Below are 23,431 nucleotides of genomic sequence, written 5' to 3' on the forward strand. Positions count from 1 at the left end.
TTTTTTTTTTTTTTTTTTTTTTTGGTCATTTAATTCTTTGCTAGGTGAAAAGTGGACATATTACTGCCTTTATGTATGAGTGTGTAGGCAGTAACTGAGGACGGTTAATCTGACTTTCTTGTTCCTGGTCACAGAGATACAGGATCTTCTATTGACCCTGGAAGTCCTCTCTCTTTCTTCCTTTGGGGTTGTTGTCATTCCTACTAAGGAGACCCTCATCTTATTAGCACTTTTATCTTAGCAACTGCTTCATTCCCAGTACTTGTTTCCATCCCGGGAAATCTTTTTGCTCAGTAGGAATGTGAAGGGCAGATTAGTGAGGTATTTGGAGTGTTACTCTTTGTTGGGTCCCTTTTTTCCTCTTGTATAATTAATTTGCAACAGATGTGATAATGTTCAATCAACCTGGGAAACAACTTGTAAAACCAAACAAGAAAAACTTAATGAGGTATAAATGATGTGTGAAATATATCAATATCTATCTATCTATCTATCTATCTATCTATCTATCTATCTATCTATCTATCTATCCATCCATCCATCCATCCATCCATCCATCCATCCATCCATCCATCCATCCATCTATCCTTGCACTTACAGTAGCAAGGAAGAGTTTGAGATTTCACTGATGCGCTTCAGATTTCATGGTGGCAAATGCAGAGGTAATTTTGGAGTAAAGTTGCATAGCCTTTCGTGAAATGAGATCACTGAAGGACAAAGAAGAGTCCGTCTTTAAAAATGTGATTTTGACTGGGCAGTGGTGGTGCATGCCTTTAGTCTCAGCACTTGGCAGGCAGAGGCAGGTGGATCTCTGAGTTTGAGGCCAGCCTGGTCTACATAGTAGGTTCCAGGACAGTCGGCACTGTACAGAGAAACCATCTTATTGGATTGTATAAAGAGCTATCATTTTTTAAAGTATACAATATATGAGAAAACACAGATGCCTGAAGATTACTTAAGATGATGTAGGTAGATGGCCTGTTTTATGGAAGCTTTGGACCTGTAAAAAGCTTAAGGTGCATGAATGGCCGACAGAATTAGAAACTTATGACTTACTTGAGTAACATTATCAATGTATAGTTGAAATGAGGCCAAACACTGGTTCTGTAGACTAACAGAACGTTACAAAGTAGGGAGGGAATGGGTTGGCAACCCTGTTTCTGGATTGATGACACAGAAGTTAACTGCTTCTTGATGACCTTGCTTGTATTTTCTCTGGTTGATCGGTGAATTGAAGCATTGGTCTTAACACTGGGTGTGTGGTGGGAGGAGGACAGGAGCCAGTCTTAGAGAAGTTGAGTGAATTCAACTGTAAAGTGTTTTAGTGGTTTGTTTTATTTCTTAGGTAGAAGCAGGTAGGCCCAGCTGTGGGCTTGTGACCCACCCTTCTGTGTTAGCCTCCTAAGTGCTGGGATGGTAGGCATGCACCACCACAGCTGGCCTTGATCTAAAAAGTACGTATTTTCTGAGTTCTGAAAAATAGACTCAACTGAGGGTTGCATTGCAGAAGCACAGCTGCAAACCAATCTCATCCACATAAGTTAGCTGGTGGGATCTGTGCTTTATAATTTGCCAATTTACTAAAGATTTAAACCATTATGTTCACTAATAGGAAATGCTGCATGGCAGGAACAGGTGGAGCAGAACAAAACTCTGGTCCACGTTAAAAGCTGGTTTGGCTTTCTTGAAGCCCAGCAGGCCTTCCGCTCAGTTGGTACCAAGTGGGATTTTTCGGAAAACAAAGCTAGAGTGGTAAGCAAGTGTTTAAGTTGTTTTTGTATTCATTTTCTATATTGTGCCTGTAGGTGCACGTGTGCTGTGGCGTGCCAGTCAAGGTGAGGTCTCTTCCCACCGGTGGGTCCCAGGGACCCTCCTCATCTTCAGGCTGGTAGCAGGTCTTTACCGGCTGAACCATTCCACAGACTTAATTTTTTTCTAAGTGCGGATATTTCAGTCTAACTGAAACTCTATCTGTGAAGAGATTCTTATTCTCACAGAAAGCTTATTTTCTGGGGATTGAAATACAGCTCAGTGGCAGGGTGTTTGCCTGGCGTGGTAAGGGCCCTGGTGTTGGGTCCATGGCACTGCTTTGAAAAAAAAAAATTCAAAGGTTATTTCCATTAAAAAAACAACTTAGATTCTATTTTTGTTAGGTTCTGTATACCTTTAACTGTTCAACTACATAAAGCCCTGAACTTTATGCCTGTAAGATTATTTCCCTGATGCATGTTCTTCCATTTAATGAAAATTGTATTTTATGCGTTGTCTTTTGGTACTGGGGATCAGTCCTACTATAAATGATGTCCCCAGTTACCTGCTTTACAACTGCACTTCCTCCTTCATCTTAAATCTTCGCTCATCTTGAGCATTGAGTCGAATCCAGGTTTTGAAGAGCCTCTTTGTGGTTTCTGTGGGAGGCTGTCAGCACCCAGTGAAGCAGCAGAGGTCGTCTTCCCGCCTTTTCAGTGTCTCTGCTAAGTGCCGTCTAGCTTCATTCCTGCCCCTCACTGGAGCTTGAACCTCTAAAGTGTAAGGGTGGTCTAGTTGTCATCCTCCTTATGATCATAAACATATAGCCATGGAAGCTCTTGCTGTGTATGGTTTGTTTTTTAGGCACCCGACAAAAAACAAGATGTTGGCAAATTCATTGAGCTTCCGGGTGCAGAGATGGGGAAGGTGACCGTCAGATTCCCTCCAGAGGCCAGTGGGTAAGGAAACGCCACCTGCTTGCAGCCCAGTGCTTAGGACAGAGGCTCTGCAGCTCTAAGGACTCTGTTTCTGTGCTCATCCAGAGGTTAAGGGGGGAGTAAACCTAAAAGCCTCATTTAATTATTTACAGCCTATGTTAATTTGTAGTTTAATTACTTACAGCTTTGTTAATTTGTAGTTTTAGTTCATTAAGGCAGTAGGAGAGACAACATCTAAGTTTTATATTAGAATTTTAAAAACAAATAAGAAAATACCCATAAATATAAAATTTTAAATAGAAATAAGAAAGTATTCATATGTAGAAAAGCCTAGGTTTTGCTTATAGTTTGAGATTTTTGCAGCCTTTTTTCAGTAAGGATTTGTATTTATACTTACTCAGTCCTTTCTATTTATAGCAGATGTTAAGTAATATTTATTTTTCTAAAATAAAAGTAGAGGAGTTTTGGAAAACCTTCTTAGAAACTTCCATAACTTTGCAGGTTTCCCAAACCTATTAACTCTTGACATGCACAGAAAACAGTATTTGACTAACTCGTAAGAGCCCACAGATCCAGCCCTGCATCTCCTCAGACTGAGTGGATTCCTTTGCCTTAACATGTCTGTCATTCTGTTCTCTAGTGGGGCCTGTGATAGAATCCTTCCAAAGGTCCTAACGCAGAAGTGACTCCCTGGAGCAGCCTCCCTGAGGAGTTTAGTCTTAGGAGAGCATCGCACTGTCATTTTGTGAATGAGATGTTTGTACTTCCTGAATTTAATTTCAGATCTTGCATTTTGTAGTCAAATCTTGCCTTACTGGCAGATCACAACTTTTCTTTCCATTTTCTGTTTAATAGTTCTTTTTTTTTTTTTTTTTAATTTATTATGAATACAGCGTTCTGCCTGCATGTATGCCTGAGTGCCAGAAGAGGGCACCAGATCTCATCATAGATGGTTGTGAGCCACCATGTGGTTGGTTGTTGGGACTTGAACTCAGGTCCTGGAAGAGCAGCCAGTGCTTTTAACCTCTGAGACATCTATCTCTCCAGCCCTGTTTAATAGTTCTTTAATCATAGTCTTGTCACTAATTGCAGTTTGAGATTCTGCATTTTGGGGCAGTGGGGTGGGGGTGAGACCAGTTCTGATGTAGCCCCCCTAATCTTGCTTCTGAGTGCTGGGGTTACAGGACTATGCCTTGAAGCCCAGGCAGAATGCCACGTTATATTTTTAACTATTCTGAGTTTGTCATTTCAGATTTTGAACTGAGTTCTAGATAGAAGAAAATGAAAGGGCCTACACAGATGGCTCACAGGTTAATAGCCCTGGCTGCTTTGCCAGAGGACCCAGATTCACTTCCCAGCACCTGCCTGGCAGCTCAAAACTGACTGGAACTCCAGTTTCAGGAGAGCCAATGTCCTAATATCCTCATCTGACTCTGCAGGCATCAGGCACATAGACATACTTTGCTGCAAAACACCCATATACATAAAAATAAATTTTATTTCATATTTTAAATGTTTTAAACACTACATGTGTTTGTCAGTATGTGCTTGTCTGTATTTGTTCACCCTGTGCATGCAGGAACTCGAGGCATTGTGAGTGCCAGGAATTGAACTTGGGTCCTCTGCAAGAGCAGCAAGTGTTCTTAACCACTGAGCCATGTCCAGCTCTTAAAACTATTTAAAAAAAAAAAAAAAGAAATGAAAGAGAAATAGCAACTAAAAAAAATCTACAGACTTGATCAGTGAGTGATTAATTGACAAAGTAAAATTTGTCACAAATGGCACCTTACATGGTTCAGTTTCCACGTACATTTTAGAGCCCTGAGTTTTGTTATTGTGCACTGTGAGATCACAGTTGTCCTTTTGAGTACTGACTTTGATGACTTGTTGAATGGTATTTTTAAAATAATATTTATAATTGTGCCATTTATTATTTTCCCCCACCATTGTCATTTATTAAAATTGTGAGTTTCTCATATTTCAGTGTTTGTAGTTTCAGAGGCCTTTCTCTGTTACAATAGAGGAGTTGGGAGTATAACTCAGCATCTTGTCTTGATTAGATTTCTTGCTTTTGATTACACCCCCACATGCTGTTAAAAAAAAAAAAACCTTTAATTTCTTTTCTGTGTGCATGAAAACCAGAAGACTTGACTTTGCCTCTTTGCCTTTTGTTTGTCTGAAGTTTTATTTTGCTTTGAGACAAAGTCTCATGTATCCCAAGCTACCCTCAGACTGCTTTTGAACTAAACTGTTGCTAGGGTGACCTCAAATTCCTGACTCTCCTGTCTTTTCTTCTAGAGTGATAGGTTTGTGGGCTTGTGTCGCTCGCTGTAGTCATTTTGAGCAGGGCTTCCTGCATGCTAGGCAAGCACTCCCAGCTGAGCTGTGCTCCTAGCCCCTTTCCAGTGTTGTGAGAGAGGGTTGTGCTATGTGTGCCCTGGCTGAGTTGGTGCTTACTGTGTAGACAAGGCTAGTCCTGAACTCATAGCCTTCCTGCTTCTGCCTTCCAAGTGTTGGCACTTTCAGATGTGTGTCATCACACTTACGTGATACCTGTTGTAACACTACCACGTGTTTACATACGGTAGCCCATAGATCACAACTCTGAGCAAAGGCACTGTTACTATTTTACACATAGTTTCAGAAACTGACTCACACCATGTACTGATAATGTGCCAGACTTAAGTCGCTGCCATCTGTTTCTAGAGCCCTCGTAACTAAAAATTATCCTCTCCGCCCCCGTGTGTGTGCTGTATGGCAGAATGTAATGCAGCTCACTGCCAAGTATGTATTGTAAATCTATTTTTAGAGCTGATTTGATGTCAGTTTTCTCTTGGGAAGGTTAATCTTATGACTAGTTTAAGAGTTCTGGTTGTTTTCCTGAGATTTGTATTCTTAGGACTGCATATACGGTTTTAGAGTTACACATGTCTTTAAACTGTAAGAATTTTTTCCTGTCAACCCCATATGCAGATCTACCTTCAAGTGTTGTAAATAAAGCTAGCATAGTAACTAATAATAGGTAATCGCTGATTGTTAATAAAAAATAGAAGCCTTATATTTATTAGGTTATTTGTCATGTGTGTATGTATATATAGACACACATATGCCCCATGTGGAGGTCAGTGGACAGCTTAGGAGTTGATTTTCTCCTACCATTGGAGGACTAGAAATTGGACTGCGCTTGTTAGGCTTGGTAGCAGGTGCCTTTACCCCCTGAGCCCTCTCTCAGGTCCTACGTTCCTCTTCTTGACAGTGGTTATAGTAGCATTACTGAATGTGGTACACTTGGGCGGTCTTCACGGTGTTTCAGTTTTTTTTGCAGGACTCATGCCCTTCCTTCCTCCCTCCCTCCCTCCCTCCCTCCCTCCCTCCCTCCCTCCCTCCCTCCCCCCCTTCTTTTCTTCTTTTTCTCCCCCTAGCAGAATTTTTCTGTGTAGCCCTGGCTGTCCTGGAACTCACTTTGTTTTTTTTTTTTTTTTTTTTTTTAATATTTATGTATTTATTTATTTATTATGTATACAATATTCTGTCTGTATGCCTGAAGGCCAGAAGAGGGCGCCAGACCTCCTTACAGATGGTTGTGAGCCACCATGTGGTTGCTGGGAATTGAACTCAGGACCTTTGGAAGAGCAGGCAATGCTCTTAACCACTGAGCCATCTCTCCAGCCCTTGGAACTCATTTTGTAGACCATGCTGGTCTTGAACTCAGAGATCCATCTGCCTCTGCCTCCTAGGTGCTGAGATAAAAGATGGATGTCACCACCACCCAGCTACAAATTATTTTTATAATAGTTTTAGATTTATAAAAAGTTGGAAAAATAGGACAAAGTTTTTCTTAATGTTACTCATTTAACTCTATACATTTTGGGAATTCCCTATGTTTTTTGCTGATACATAATTTTTTTTATTTTCTATGATATCATTCAAGACACCCACACAATTCTTTGGTTTATTTAAAAAGTTGAATCACCAATCTGGAGTACTGCGTGAGTAAATGTCTAAAGAAAACTGCTTAATTTAGGTCTAGGGGTACAGTTCAGTGAGGCTGTCTCTGACATGGGCAAAGCCCTGGGTTCAATCTCTAGCTCCACAGAAAGGTTTTGTTTGTTTGTTTTTAGTTTAAAAATGGTGCAGTGTCATAAATAAGGGTTTGCATTTTCTCCTCCCATATTGGTATATTAGCTGAGCTCAAAGATGTGCTTTCAAACTAGGTGACTATCATTATATTTACTGTAGCTTCCAAGGAAACTAATTAGCATCTGTGAGAGCTGGTTGAACTTGCTTCATGCCCTGTTTTCTGCCTAGTTGACAGGATCTCTCACAGTAAGATCTAGATGTGTATTCTTAGGTCAGGGTTAGGCAGCCCAGGCTGTCCTGGAACCTGTGATCCTCCTATCTTTGCCTGCCAGTGCCTCACCGTGGCATTGGTAGGGATGTCATTGCTGTGCGGTACTGTCAGCAATGGCCTTTTTTTTCATTGTCAGCTGCCCATGGGAACAAATAGTTTTCCTAGATTCTGGTTTGTAGAGTTGGTGCTAGATTGGACCTTTGAGATCATTTAGTTAAAATATTTTCATTGGCATCTGAGAAAGCTGAAACCAAGGAAAGTAGTCAAAACTCATAGCCTTTTCTCTGTCACAGTAATTTTCATGTTCTCCAACTTAGCCACCACAGTGACTGTGACTGTCGCAGGTGCTTCTCCCTTAGTATGAGGGCTTTGTTTCCAGCAACAGCAAGTCTGAGAGGTCGACTACTGGGCTGTATCAATCATGGTTTCAGAATGTTTTCTGTACATGACCATTTGTCTTGGAGGAAAGAACGGTTGTTCTTAGGGTTGTAGTAGTAATACCTTGCCTTCTGAGAGTTTACATAGGAGTTGTCCTTATGGTTACACATCCATGTTCTCTAGTCTATTGTCTGTCAGTCACGTTTTCTGTTACAGCCCCTCCTGCTGGTGGAAAGTAAAATGACTGGGGAGTATTGGACGTTTTGTTTGGTTCTTATTTCCTCAAAGAGGTTAAGGGTAAGAATCTAGTTGAAGCGTGTTAATGAGTTTCTCTGTGAAATGTTTTTGTTTTAGTTACTTACACATTGGGCATGCAAAAGCTGCTCTTCTGAACCAGCACTACCAGGTTAACTTTAAAGGGAAACTGATCATGAGATTTGATGACACAAATCCTGAAAAGGAAAAGGAAGATTTTGAGAAGGTAATTAAAAGTGTAGTGATGACCTTTTTCTTAGAAAAGTTGATTAAAATTAGAACGTGATCTGATACCTTCATGGTATGAAAATAAACTTGGTTTCATAGCTGCCTTTCCCTCTCATCTCTATATTTCATGCCTGAGACCTAAGCCAAAAAATAATAGCTCCCATTCCAAAAGACCTGAGTTAATTTTTTCTTTTCTCCAGTTATTGTAGAGTTTACTGGAATACTGTATTTTCCTTTGATTACTAATTTAACTGGAAGCACGTTTCCTTTTTTGTCATAGTCTTGAGATTAAAACTACACAGGTATTGTAAGGTGTGGTTTTCTAGTCTCATAGCGTCTTTATTTTGAAGGACTTGTAATATATTCACTGAGGGCCAGTGGTGCAGTTGCCACGGCACTTCCAGCACTCAGCAAATAGCTCCACCTTGAGATCCGCTTTCGCAGCTGGAGATCTGGAGGCCAGTGCACTGAATAGGATGACCTCACATTGTGCACCATCCACAGTCGTTTCAGGCTGTTTAAGACTGATGGTCTTTTATTACATTTGCCCAGAATAAATATCATGGGGTGAAAATGTGTAAGAAAGTGACAGAACCCTGACGGTTCCTTTGATTTCTTGCTGCAGGTTATCTTGGAAGATGTTGCGATGCTGCATATTAAACCAGATCAGTTCACTTACACTTCAGATCATTTTGAAACTATAATGAAATATGCAGAGAAATTAATTCAAGAAGGGAAGGCTTATGTGGATGACACTCCTGCAGAACAGATGAAAATGGAACGTGAGCAGAGGGCAGAATCCAAACACAGGCAAAACTGTAAGGCACAGTTTGTATCAGATTTTAATTGATGAGTTTTATTTCTCTTTTTAAATGAAAGATGTTCCTTAAGACACATTTAAGGCTATTTCTTTCTCTAATTCTTACGCCTTTTTATGTTTGTCTGATGCAGCCTTGCTGTGTGTAGGTTGGGTTTAAACTTGAGATTCTCCTGTCTTGACCTCCTGCCCTGCTTGCATTCCTGTCCTCCTTTCTTTGCTTTGAGGATCTAATCTGGGGCCTGCACCTGCACCTGCGAGGTTGCTGATCCTAGTTCCTGGCCTAACTTCTTACAACCTTATCTGCAATAGAATTATGTGTAGTATCCTCACTCTTAACATCTTACTTTTTTTTTTGGTTTGTTTCGAGGCAGGGTTTCTCTCTGTAGCTTTGGAGTCTTTCTTGGGACTCGCTCTAATGACAGGGCCTGCCTTGAACTCACAGAGATACACTTGCCTCAGCCTCCCAAGTGCTGGGATTAAGGTGCACACCACCACCCAGCCTAACACCTCACTTGTGTATGCAGTCTTTTGTATTTATTTCATTTGGAGGATTTTTCTGTAACATTTAGTTACTTTAATTTAAATGCCTAACAGTCCTAAAATGTTTGGTAGTGAGGCAAGCACCACAACATGTAGGTATGTGTGTGGTTAAAATAACATGAGTTCATTAGCACTTACACTGGTGCACAATCACCTGACTACAGTCTGTGCTTCCTTTACTTATTTACACTGCTGTGATCACAGCTGACAGAAGCAGCTTAGGGCCAAGAAGCTTGAAAGGGTCCCATTAGAGAGCAGCGCTCTGTCACTGTTGCTGGGATCTTACCGTGTAACTTCTTTATGTGCTGGTGGCTTTGGAAGCATTGAGTGGGACCAGAATCGATGCTGAACTATTACACTCAAAGGTATAACCCTGATCTTGCACCAGAAGTTCCATAACCTTCCAAAACTGTGCCAACAGCTAGGCCTCAGGTGTTCCCACAAAGACCCCTGGGAGGCATTCCACATTCCAAAGTCACAAACAAATAGAAAGGCTGCCATATAGCCCAGTCTGTTGTTTAACTTGGTGCCATGCCTTGGCTTCCTTGTGCTGGGCTGACAGGTTATATGGAGTATATAAATCACTATATCCTGCCTAAGAGACTACTTGACTTCTTATTCGTGACTTGTCCCTGAGCTTACAAGTCCAGCTTTTGTTTTGTTTTCTCTGTAACAGTTCTGGCTATCCTGAAACTCCCTCTAGACGAGGATGGCCTCAAACTCAGAGATCTGCTTGCCTCTGCCTCTCTGTCTCTCCTCTACCTTTCTGCCTCTCCACTTCTCCCCTTCTTCTCTGCCTCTCCTCTGCCTGCCCGCACCTCTGCCTCCTGAGTATTGGGATTAAAGTGGTGCATACTACCACCACCTGGCACAAATCAAGGTGATTTTATTCAGTGCAGTTTGTTGCCAGAACTTCCACACTGTATTTAAGTCTAAAGTGCTCATTTGGGAAGCATAATAAAATTAAATTGTTACAGTAAACCTTTTCTTTTTTTTTAAACTTCAGTTTCAAAGGGAGTTAACTAGATTTTGAGAATTATTTGTATTTATTCGGAGTGTAACTGAAACATGTGTTATAGCTTCAAAAGTTTCCATGGGAAGGTACTGTTTAGTAGTTTTCTCTTATCCTGATGGAATAAGCTTTTATTTTGAGACAGGTAGAGCTGGAGCCATCTAGTACATAGAGAATCCTTTTTGAAGCTAAATCCCTTTATGACTTGTACCATTGTCTGTTTCTGTGATCTTTCATTTTCTTGGAGCCAAGCATTTCCCATGCAATACTGGGTGCCTGAGGGACTCTGGAGGACCTCTGGCAGTGATGCAGCAAAGGAAGAAATGGTTCTACTTTAAAGACAGTGTCAACGCTGGCAGTGGGAGAAGGGCTGACTGTTCGTTGTGTGGGAAATGGGGCGCAGGAGAAAAGGAAAAGGCTTCTTCCTGTGCTGTGTCAGTAAAATGTGTTGTCCTTACCTTTTCTGCAGCATTCATAGTCTGTTTCCCACAGGTATTGCGGTTTGTTTGTTTCTGAGATAGAATTTTGCTGAGTACCCTACTTAGTCTCATCCTACCTCAGCCTCCTGAGTGCTGGGGACTACCACCACCATATTCTACCGCACTCAGCTGTCAATGCTACAGTGTTTTTAAACCAATGGAATGTGTCTGCAACTCAAAATGAAAACTTAGATCAGTCAGATAAATAAGAATATACCTGTTATATTACAGCTGTTGAGAAGAATCTACAGATGTGGGAAGAAATGAAAAAAGGAAGCCAATTTGGTCAGTCCTGTTGCCTAAGAGCAAAAATTGACATGAGTAGTAACAATGGGTGTATGAGGGACCCAACCCTTTACCGCTGCAAAATCCAGCCCCACCCAAGAACTGGGAATAAATACAAGTAAGTGCAACCCTTTACTCCTGCGTGAACATGGAAGGAGGGGATGCAGATCAGTCAGGGAGCCAGCGCTTTTGTTCTTCATATGTGGGTTGTCTGAGTGGCCTTTTCTGAAAGTGTGTAATGCAGCCTGTCAGGGATGACTTTCTCAGCTATCTTAACATTTCTGTCACCAGGCGATGGTGGTACATGCCTTTAAACCCAGCACTTGGGAGGCAGAGGCAGACAGATCTTTGTGAGTTCAAGGCCAGCCTCGTCTACAAAGCTAGCTTCAGGACTGGCTCCTTAGCTACTGAGAAACCCTGTCTCTTGGCGGGGAGTGGGGGGACACAGACACACGACAAGGGCATTTCTGTCTAAAAATTCTTGACACTTTGTAGTTTTTCCTGTCTGACTTAAGTGTGTAAGTATATCTTTAGATAATGATGTTTATCTCTTGTAATTTTTTTTCTGAGCATAAATTGACACAGTAATAGTAGCACCAAAATTTGCAGAAATATGAACAAACCTAGAAAAGAGCATGTGTTTTAAAGTTTTAATTGTTTTTTTTCTTGAGGTTGTTCACAAATTATCATATTTTGTTTTTTTTGTTTTAAAGTTTCTGGTTTGGGGCTCATGCTTGCCAGGCGAGTGGCCTGCCACTAGCTTACATCTGTAATTTTAAGTCTTTTTCTTTAAATAGGATACCCTTTAAAGTGTGTCTTTATTCTGTAAAATAAGTTGCAGAATATATGTTCTTTCCTTTTAATTAACTTTATTATAAAAACTGTACCAGAACCAAATTCTGTACAAGTTAATGCTCCTCTATGGTAGAATAGCCATCCTGAAGTCCTGAAGCTTCACATTGCGTTTTACACTTTCACTACTAAATATGTCTTTATGTATCTATGCACCACCAAAAATGAAAGATCCATGATAGGGTTAGAACTAGGAAAACAATTTCCTTTATATCCGTTTTTATAATTTGTGTCCATTACCTGCATTCAGTCCTTCCTCGATCCCTGTTAAATACTCATTCTTGTTCTATTTTCCACATGTACCCATGTGTACATTTGTTTACATATACATGCATATATATGTAAATTATATATATATATAATTGGTTAGGTTCTTCATGTGAGAGATAATAGTAGTTTTTATTTCTGACATTGTGTGACCCACCCCCACCCTCTTTGTTGTCTGAGGTTTTTCTCCTGCCCGGTTCCCACAGTCTTTCAGTCCCAAAGAAATCACACAGAGGTCTACATTAGTTATAAACTGATTGGCCTAGTAGCTCAGGCGTCTTATTAACTCTTATAACTTATATTAGCCTATTATTCTTGTCTCTGTTAGCCACGTGGCTTGGTACCTTTTTTGGCGAGGCAGTCACATCTTGCTTGCTCTGTGTCTGGACCACAATTGCACACTGCGCTTCCCCCTTCCCAGAATTCTCGTTGCCCCACCTATACTTCCTACCTGGCTACTGGCCAGTCAGCATTTTATTAAAAATAATACAAGTGACAGGATAAAAGACCATTGTTGCACATTATACATTCTAAGTCAATTTATTTTCCTGCAATTTTTTATTACTTTTTTTAGCACTGAATAATATTTTATTTTTTATATATACACTAAATTTGTATTATCCAATCACCTGCTGATGGAGTTGATGGACAACTATGTTAATTCCATTTATTTGCTATAGTGAGTAAAGTAGCATGGGGGTATACATACACGTGTAAGGAAGTATGTGCCCAGGAGTGAAATAGCTGGGTCATATGGTACTACTATTTTTAACATTTTTTTAGCCATATATTTTTCTCCGCTACCCTCCTTTCCTCCCCCCCATTTTTAACTTTTTGAGAAATCTCTAAGCTAATTTCCACAGTGGCTGTATAAACTTGTACTCCCACCAGCAGTGAGTATGGTTCCTTTCTCCAACCTTTGTGGTCAGATTTCATGTTAGTAGTAATTCTGACTTGGATAATGTGGTACCAAAAGTAGTCTTAATTTTATTTCTTCTGTGGTAGGGATATTGAACACTTTCAAAAATACTTATTGGCTTGTTGTATAAAACTGTTCAGTTCATTTGCTTCTTTCTTTTTTTTTTTTTTAAAGATTTTTATTTATTATATATACAGTGTTCTGTTTGCATGTATGCCTGCTTGCCAGAAGAGGGCACCAGATCTCATTACAGATGGTTGTGAGCCACCATATGGTTGTTGGGAATTGAACTCAGGACCACAGGAAGAACAATCAGTGCCCTTAACCTCTGAGCCATCTCTCCATCCCCATTTGCTTATTTCTTGATTGGGGGTTTATTTCATTTGTTTTTTGTTTTTGTTTTCGAGAAAATGTCTCTTTTTCAAGACAGTGTTTCTCTGTAGCTTTGGAGCCTGTCCTGGAACTAGCTCTTGTAGACCAGACTGACCTTGAGCTCACAGAGGTCCACCTGCCTATGCCTCTTGCATGCTGGGTTAAAGGTGTGCACCATCACCACCTGGCTTAATTTTTAAATTTAAGATTTTAATTTTTATTTTATTTTATGGAGTACTCTACATGTGTGCTTATTGCCAACAGAGGCACCGGATTAAAGGTATGTGCCACCACCACCAGATGAGAAAGTGTATCATTTTTGTGAGTGAGATGGCCTTGAACTCACAGTGATCTGCCTCAGCCCAGAGTGTTGGGATTATAATCATGAGCCATTTTGCTTTTGTTTTATTGGACTCTGAAGAAAGCCACTGCATATGAAACCACTGTATCTTGTGCAGATTGGCAGATGTGACTGACAGCTGGTTAATTTTTAGTTTGGGTTGTTGTTTTTTGGGTGGGATGGGGTGGGTGGGGCAGGGTGGGTGGTACTTGAAACAAGGATTCATTGTATAGTTTAGCCTGACCTTGACTCATGATCTTCCTGCCTCAACTCTTCTCAGGTGTTGTGATTACAAATTTGCATTACCCTGCTGGTATAATTACATCTTGAGTTGAATCTTTGTTTTGTTTTGTTTGCATTGGTATTTTGAAGTTACAGACAGTTGTGAGCTGCCCTGTGGGTCCTGGAAATTGAACCCAGGTACTCTGGGAGAACAGCCACTGAGCCATCTCTCCAGCCCTTTGAGTTGAATCTTAAAATTTGAAGGCATAATGTAATAATATCTTTTAATAATTTAAGTTGACACTGTATATGCATTGCACACTTCATTTTAAGCAGAAATCACCTTTTAAAGTGCCCTCCCCCCTTTTGATGGTGCTGCCATTAACCTAGGTCCTTACATGTGCTAGACAAGTGCTCTCTACCAGCTGGTGTAGGGAGTGCTGTCCTTCTGGAATCTAGCTGGGCAGAAGCTCAGTGCTTGCATTGCTTACCTCACATTCAGAAGATCCTGGGTCCAGTCCCCAGCACAGGGTGAAAAATAAGTTCCATATTAAATGGAATTTTTTTGTTGCCTGCCTGTCTGCCCTCATTCCTTCCTTCCTACCAAAGTTCATTCCTTCTTTCTTTGAAGTAGTATCTGTCACATTTTGTAGTCCAGATTGACCCTGAACAGTATATATTTGCTATTACAGAAGTACTATAGAATTTGTGAAACTAATACTGAACTATGTATTAAATTGCAAATTTGCTGACTTATTCCAGTGCTTGGGTGGTAGAGGATTGCCATTAACTCAAGGCTAGCCAGGACTATATAATGAATCCTAGGCCAGCCACTATATATATATATATATATAGTGAGAATTGTCTCAAAAAGTAAAACCAGTGGGGCTGGAGAGGTGGTTCAGTGGTCAAGAGCTTGGAAGTTCTTCTAAAGGACTTGGATTCCTAGCAGCCCATGACAGCTCACTCCAGTTCCAGGTTATCCACTGCTCCCTTCTGGCCGTAGCCGGTATTGCACATACATATGTGGGCAAAATCCTGAAAAGACAAAATAAAAATAAGAGTTAAAAATGTTTATTTTCTACCTCATAATTTTCAGATATATCAAAACATTGTTATCTTTTTGTTTTTTTTTTCTTGCTTGGTGTGTGTGTGTGTGTGTTTAAATAGTGTGTTTTATGCAGCTCAGGTTGGCCTGGAGTCTGTAATGATCTTTCTGCTGCCATCCTCCCAAAGGTTGGTAATACAAGCGTGAACCACCATGTCCAGCAAAACAAAAACGGCTCTTTAGTATGTAAGGAATTGTATTTTAAATGAGCACGCTGCTAATGTTTAAGATGAGGAAGATAAAACAGTCTGTTTATTCAGAAAAACATTCTCTTTTTTCTCTTAGTGTTTATCCAACATATGACTTTGCCTGCCCTATAGTGGACAGCATTGAAGGTGTTACTCATGCCTTGAGGACAACAGAGTACCATGACAGAGATGAACAATTCTATTGGATTATTGAAGCTTTAGGCATAAGGAAGCCATACATCTGGGAATACAGTCGCTTAAACCTCAACAACACAGTGCTGTCTAAAAGAAAACTCACGTGGTTTGTCAATGAAGGACTAGTGGACGGATGGTATGTCTAATATCGCATGGCATTGACAGAGCAGTCAGTCTTTGCTGTAGCAGAGAGTTTTTTTAACTACTTGAAGGTGTCAGGTTTGACTGGGAAGTAGTAGTGGATAGACCTGTGAGCCTGTAAGAGTCCTAATTCGTCTCTGACCAGCCACTGCCTTAGGTTCTCCCTCTCCCTTGATTTAGATGCCGTAGCATGTGTTGTCTGCAGTGACCATGGCATAGGAAAATGAGAAGTGCACTTGGCACGTCCTCTGGGTGTGGATCTTAGCATTAATCAAGAGTGGTTAACTCTGGTCTTGCATAGAGATGGTCATCACCCTCTACATCCTCAACTCAGAAGTGTGACTGTGAGATTTTTCTCTCAATTGGGTGCTGTTCTGAATATAATTTAGTATTCCTTAGGAATCTTCTCTTTGTAGTCAAGAAATGTAGACATCTGCTTAACAGTGTGCTATTTCCAGGGATGACCCTCGGTTTCCTACAGTGCGCGGGGTTCTGAGAAGAGGGATGACAGTCGAGGGGCTGAAGCAATTCATCGCCGCTCAGGCAAGTTATTGTTTCTTTTCCAGCTTCTCTGGCTTTCCAAGCAATTCTTATTAATATCCCTTTTCGTTGTTACCTCTGTTCTTCCTATTCATGTTTGTGTCACCACGTTCACTGTGAGACTTGTTCATTTTGAGATGTGGATTTATTCTGTAGCTCGTGATGACCTCGAACTTCTGGTGACCTTCCTGCCTTAGTTTCTTAAGTGTTGAGTTTACATATGTAATTTTACGCCATCCAGGATGGGTTCCCTTCCCTACCCTCCAGTCTTACTGTGTATCCCTCTTGGCTTGGGAATTGCTCTGTAGATCGGGTTGGCCTTAAGTCTATAGAGGTCTTTTTCTCTCCCAGTGCTAGGCTTACAGGCACATGCCACCATGCCTACCTAAGAGTAGACTTTGTCTAAAGGGAATAAGTTAATGTTTTATAGTAAAAAATTGGGACAAAAGTATTTCCATGCAGTGGGAGTCAAGTGTCAACTCTGACCAGCCTACAGGATGGCTTCCAACAATAAACTACTGTTAAGGCTACACACTAAGGTTTCAATTTTAGTAGAGTAAATTTGCAACTATTGTTTGTTTGTTATTCTAAGCATGCTTGACTTGAAGCAAATCTTCTGATTATTTGTTAATTTTTAGTTTATATTTAGTATGTATGCATTCTCTCCTTCTACCATGTTAGTCCCAGGGACTAAACTCAGGTTGTTAGAATGGTGACACACACCTTTACCCAATGAGTCATTGTGTCAGCCCTCTACTAGGTATTTCTTATCCTTAAACTGTTTTTATTGCTTTTCTAGGGCTCCTCGAGGTCTGTTGTGAACATGGAATGGGACAAAATCTGGGCATTTAACAAAAAGGTACCTACTGCCCTTCCTCTGCCTCGCTCTTGAGTAATAGACACGCAGAACTCACTGGTGTGCTTAAAGCAGAGATCAGGCCCTCTGAACAGTGTATCATTGTGCAGTCTTTCAGGAAAATGGAATGTTTTCCTTCTCTAAGTGGATAAGGGCACTAAGCCTACTAATCACCCCAGCAAGGAACAATTATTGAAGCAACAAACTCGGATTTATGGGAAATGGTAATAGTTTTTCCTTATACCTTTTATGAACACTCTGCATTTCATTTTTCTGCTTTCAAGCTGCGAGCTCTCTGTAAGAAGGTATCACTTCATCCTTGTATTGCCTTAAACATAGCTGTAGTGAACATAGTACATGTTGTAGCCTGAGGAACTGTACAGCTTTGAAGCACAATCACATTTCTGTAGCGACTTGCTCAACAGACCTGTTTGCCAAATGTGTCCTCTGTTCTTTGTGGCAAAGGGAGACTTGGCTAAATCCATTCTGCTGTTCTTTTGTGTGCTGAGAGGACATAAGAGTTAAAATTGCATATTGTATTGAGTTGTAATGAAGGTTCACTAACTACAGTTGCTGTGCTTTCAGCTTGGGAGAAAAAAAACAACCCAAAGCTTTCTTAATTGGAAATCAAACCAGGAACCATGCATATTGACATTGTCAATCCCTAATTGGAAGCAGATGCTTGGGCACTATAATAAGGCGAATCATTTGAATGCACATTCTGCACTGCGGTTTCTGTGATTGTGTTCTGTAAATCCTTTCTGGACGTTGCTGCCCGGCTGTGCTGATGTCTTGCATCAAGTAGTTGCTTGTCTCGCATGTGTCTTGAATTTATTTAGTTTTTTTACTTTTAGTGAATTTTTTATATATTAAGGAATCATTAATTGGTTCTTTCTGTTGCTGCAGTTACTAATAACAAACACAAGTAGAATTTACAAGCAAGTTAATATTTGTGTGCCTTTTTAAACTCAGCCTTTTTAAGTCTAAGTTTTAATCAAGCTTTATGTATGTATTTATTTCAAATGTATGAAATGTATTTCTCTGGGTCACAAGATTCGGTGGGCTTTTCCCTTCCACTTCCCTCCCTATAGAGAATCTGTTAAGTTTTCAGTTGACTCTTGTGGTATTGGTTGTCCATACGGGGGATGCTAGTTGGGTTTTCTTCAGTTGTCTTTCTGTGATGGGAAATGACATTTTGGTCTTTGCTCATAACAATTTGATTTTCTTCTATCACTTGTTTATTTTACCTGCTCCCCCTCCCTCATTTCCTGACTCCTGGTTCTTGTCATGGTTCTTAGAACTGTTCAGGCACTTCATATGTTCTTTAACTTACTCTTAGACGTCTTTGCCAGAATCTTTTGTGCTGCTCTGGCGTGTGCTGGCGGCTTTTACTTGGGGGCAGAGATGCACCCCCAGATCTTTCACATCACCCTGGGATTTTCTTTCTGTTCTTTCTGTGATGGATCACCTGTTTCCTGGACAGTTTTGTTTTGTTTGTATTGGGTCTCTGTGTTGCCCAGCTGGTCTCAAGTGTCTGGATTTAAGTGGTCCTCCTAGCTCAGTCTCCCTAGGAGCTGGGACTGCAGGCATGCATGCATTACCCTGCTAGCTATCAGTTCCTCTAACCGTCCTTTTGTTCCTCACTCTGGATGGAATAAAGAGACCTACTGAGACATTTTATAAGGGATCTTTTAGGGAGGAAAGCTCACTGTGCTGCTTGGACCAATCTTGATCTTGCAGATGCAAAGTAGTCATCCTGCTTCAGCCTCCTAAAGTAACGACAGGGTCTGTGGGTGCTTACCTCTGTGCCAGGCTTGTGACCTGGTATATGTGATGGCTTTATTTCTGAGACAGGGTCTTAATCTGTAGCCCAGGATCTTCCTGCCTCAGTCTGTGGGCTACCATGCCTGGCTAGGACCTGTTCTTTTACCTGGAAATGTTAGTATATCTTGGTGTATGGGTCTGTTTTTATCATATCCATTGAAACAACATGTGAGTTCTAGCCTAGAAACTGACTCATTCCTTTGGTTCTGAGGGTTTTTTTTTTTTTGTTTGTTTGTTTGTTTTTAACACACTTCCCTTTGTCTTTTGAGATAGTCCTAATGTGTAGTCTGCCTGGCCTCAAACTTAGAGTGATTTCCTGCCTCTCGGGTGTTGAATCGCAACATGTGTAAATTCTTTTCCTATTTTCTTCCCTCTCTTTCCTGTGCTCGCTCCCCTGTCCCCATGTCTGCTCACAGTTCTGGTGCTCGGCCACCAAGCCTCAGCCAGCCTCTTCTCTCTGGACTCTACCTGTTGAATTTCTCCTTTGTATTCACGGTTCACGGTTCTAGCACAGTGGTGGTGTCATGTCGTCTTTGGTGTAACAGAAATGATGAGAAGTTGAAGAGCAGAAGCTTAGCTTTCCTGTAGGATGTACTGGCTGGGCTGGTGAGAAGAACTCAATGTAGTGACTTTAAAAATGAAAATCTTTCAATAATTTGTTTTAAAATTTTGTTTTGTTTTGAGACAGGATTTCTTTGGAGCCTGTTCTGGAACTGGTCTTGAACTCACAGAGATCCGCCTGCCTATGCCTCTTGCATGCTGGGTTTAAAGGTGGACACCATCACCACCTGGCTTAATTTTTAAATTTAAGATTTTAATTTTAATTTATGGAGTAAGGATGTTTGGTCCACATACATGTCTGTGCTCTACATGTGTGCTTGTTGCCCACAGAGGCACCGGATTCTCTGGATCTGAATTTACAGCCAGATGTGAGCTGCCCTGAGTGTGCTAGAGATAGAACCCAGGTCTTCTGGAAGAGTAGCTCTTAAGCATTGACCCATCTCCCCCCATGTAGTAACTTCAGACCTCCCCTTTAACCAGCAGTTTTCCCAGAGGAGTTCTTTTTTGTCACCTCGTAAGCGTGAAGGTCCTGGCTGTCAGGCTCTAGAGCTAATAGAGAAAGTCTGGAAAGGGCTTTACACCATCATCGTCCACTCCTTTCCTCCTCTGTTCTTGTGTTGTATGATGTCCTCCACAGGCCGTTCCCAGGTGGTGATACTCTTTTGGGAGGTTGTGGCTATAACCTTCTCTAATGACCTGTGTGCTACAGCCAGACTCCTCACTTAAATGTTCTACAGCCACCATAGCAGTGCCGCTGAGCAGTGCTTAGGCATAAACCCGGGGACATTTCAGATTCACCCTGTAATGCTCTTCTGGGGTTCTTTCAGGCTTCTTGTGGAAATCCTTAGATTCTTTGGAGTCATTTGAAAACCACTGGACCAGAGTCTTAAGAAATATGCAATTTTAGAGCTGAAAGGGACTTAAATATCATTTCTCGCTCTCTCTCTCTTTCTCTCTCTCTCTCTTTCTTTTTCTCTTCCCTCCCCCCTTCTGTTTTTCAAGATGAAGCCTCTCTAGGTTGCCCAGGCTGGTCTCTGCCCCTGGGTTGAAGTGATGCTCTTGCCTCAGTTTCTAAAGTAGGTAAAGTTAACAGTTGTGCTCTACCATTTCTGGCTATCATTCCCAATTTTTAAATAATTCATGGTTCTCCATACTTGCTTGAAAAATTTTGTAGAAAGATTTTTAAAAACAAATCTCCAGACTTTGTCTAGACCATTGGAATCATACTTTTCTAGGCAGCCTAAAATTCTGTGCAGGCAACTCCTTAGGTGACTAGCCAGCTATGGAACCTGTCCGTCCCCACCTCCCTCATTTTTGGATTTTTGAGATTGTCAACATAGCTTTGGGTGTCCTGGAACTTGTGTTGACCAGGATGGTCTTGAACTTATAGACATCCTCCTTTTTCTGCCTCCTGAATGCTGGAATTAAAGGCATATGCCTCCATGTTCACTTTTGACAGTTTTGCAAGGTGAGGAAGTTAGCGGCAGTGAATGGAATTAAGCTTCTCAGAGTTTGAAATATTGTCTGACTGCATTTGTTAATCCATTTGTCTGTCTACCCATTTATTTATTAAAGAAAGGGTCTTCCCCTTAACTCAGCAGCCTCCCCAATACAAGGACCTCCAGTGTGAGAAACCAAGCCCAGCTCTGCATGTGCCTTTGTGCTCCTTTCTCTCCCAGGTGCTCAGTACTCATCACTTGCGTTGTACGGGATCCGTGGGTACTGTTCACTGGCTCCAGAAGAGGAGCTAGAATGGGTTGTAGCACAGTTAAAAGACTATTCATTCAGTTAATCTGCAGATACTTACTGAGTGCCTGTCTGTGCCAAGTGTGTTAGATTTGGGCATGTAGTGGTTTCTGTGTGTGTGTCCCTTTCCAAAACTGGAGACCAGATGTCTTTTAGATTACTTACTTTGCAGTATAGAGCCCCACCTTGTGTGTGGCAGTAGTTTAATAGGATCACCTTGTCTGATCTTTAAACTACAGGGTTGCCTTATTATAGTGACCTAATGCTATTCTGCTTTAGATGGTGCTTAGCCGGTTATAGAAGCGATACCTGAAACTCTTAATGCCTCTGTCTCTTTGAGTGGATGTCTCTCCAGCAATGCAAGACTGAATATCAGATTACCTTTAGATCTGAATTTATAAATCCTCACAGGATTCTCCTCATTTCTAAAACTGCTAGACTTAAAGATTATTTTCAAAATATTTCCGACTTGTTTTCTTCAGTTTCTTTTTACCTGCCAGTAGTAATTTGGGGGAAGAAAATCTTAAATCTTCTATGTCTGTTGGTTTATAATTAGTTTTTTCATTTCTCTTTTTAAACTGTACTTGAGTGACAGTAAATAGAAGTAACAGATAAACTAAATATGAAAGAATTAACAGATAAAAATTAGTAAATGCAGTAACAAATAAAACCAGTTAGTATTCCTGTGCTGTTACTCTTTTTATTTATGATGTGTTACTATGTATTTCAGTATGTACATGGGGATGTTTGTTGCAGGTTATTGACCCGGTGGCTCCGCGGTATGTTGCATTGCTGAAGAAGGAAGTTGTTCCAGTGCACGTCCCAGAAGCGCAGGAGGAGATGAAGGAAGTAGCCAGACACCCCAAGGTCGCCCTGCACTGTGTTCTCTTCTGGTTCTGTGATACTTTGTCTCATGCTATTTATCAAATTTTGGTAGCAGCTAGAACAAAGCTTTGTGTGAATTTCCCGCTGAAGTATGAAGTAATTTGTTTCACGAGCAATGCCCAGCATGGGACAGTTCAGTCAGCATTTACTTTCTCTTATGGAAAGACAGCTTAGTAACGTGTGAGGAGGCCTTTCTTTTTCCTTCTTAGAGGCATTCTGAAAGGAGGTGTTAGAGTTCACATTCTTACCTGTGTGGATGGAAGCTATGGTACCTCTTTGTTTGTTTGTCTTCTGAGACAAGGTTTCTCTGTAGCTTCGGAGCCTGTCTGGAGCTCACAGAGATCCACCTGCCTCTGCCTCCTGAGTGCTGGAATTAAATGTGTGTACCACCATCGCCTGGCCGTACCTCTTCCTTCAACATTATACCTTTGTCTTTCAGTCATTAGATCACATGTGCACACACATTCATCGTTGTCAGTCAGCAAGTAAATGTAATAAAGAAGTAAAATACATACTATTTTTTAAAGTCCTGAAGCTTAATGAAGAAGGCATTTTTTTTCTTTCTTGTCATGAACTAAAGTAAACTTTATTACTATAAATTGTTACTTTTCAAACTTTGGCTTAAAATGAGATTAGGACAAGACTAAATCCAAACAAACATGCATCATGCTCCTTTTTCCCCCCAAAAGGAATTAGGGACTACTTAGGTTTGCAATTTTGTTATTATTTTAGTTTTTGAGATGACATCATTTCCTCCTTCCAAACCCTCGCATAAACCCCGTGCTCTTTCAGATGCATGGCCTCATTTTCATTAATTTGTGTGTGTGTGTGTGTGTGTGTGTGTGTGTGTGTGTGTGTGTGTGTGTGTGTGTGTGTAAAATTGGTGTGCTCTTTTCTGGGGAAGCCGCTTCTCCCACTCTCATTGTTCCTTAGCTGCCCACAGCTCTCTGTCTGTGTTGAGGCCGCATGAGCTCTTCCTCTTCCACGTTAGCGTCTGTTGTGACGTCCTTGTTCAGCTCATGTTTAGACAGCAGTGCTGGTGAGAGACTTCATGGATGTAGCTTTTCTGATGATTCTAGGAGAAACACTTGCAGCAAGCTCCCTCTTCCCATCTCTTACAATCTTACAGCTCTCTTCTGCAGTGGTCTCTGAGCCTCAGGTGACTGAGCTCTGCATTTGACTGGATGTAGTTTTCTGTAGTGAGCTCTGTCTGTTGCACAGAGAAGTGTCCTCGGATGGAAAGAACTAGCTTGTCTGTGGGTACGAGGATAAACATTTAGAATGTACTTAGAGATTATGCTGGGTTAGTAAAGTATCAGTTGTAGGGTCTCCTGTGAGATCCATGACTTTACCATCTCCAGGTAGTTAGCTAGGTTTCCA

General features: G+C 41.0%; 1 protein-coding gene across 1 annotated transcript in view; it reads left to right on the forward strand.

The window, feature by feature from the left end:
- Eprs1 (glutamyl-prolyl-tRNA synthetase 1) overlaps window positions 1–23,431 on the forward strand; it is a 67,178-nt gene that overhangs the window by 10,187 nt on the left and 33,560 nt on the right. The window contains 9 exon segments of the mRNA XM_050148164.1: window positions 1,613–1,752; window positions 2,614–2,708; window positions 7,771–7,897; window positions 8,525–8,717; window positions 10,982–11,153; window positions 15,401–15,634; window positions 16,098–16,182; window positions 16,979–17,038; window positions 21,923–22,033. Of these exon segments, the coding sequence (XP_050004121.1) occupies window positions 1,613–1,752; window positions 2,614–2,708; window positions 7,771–7,897; window positions 8,525–8,717; window positions 10,982–11,153; window positions 15,401–15,634; window positions 16,098–16,182; window positions 16,979–17,038; window positions 21,923–22,033 (1,217 nt within the window).

This window comes from Alexandromys fortis, unplaced genomic scaffold, assembly GCF_014885135.2.
Source record: "Alexandromys fortis isolate MF-2015 unplaced genomic scaffold, M_Fortis_MF-2015_v1.1 scaffold_62, whole genome shotgun sequence".
Lineage (NCBI taxonomy): Eukaryota > Metazoa > Chordata > Mammalia > Rodentia > Cricetidae > Alexandromys > Alexandromys fortis.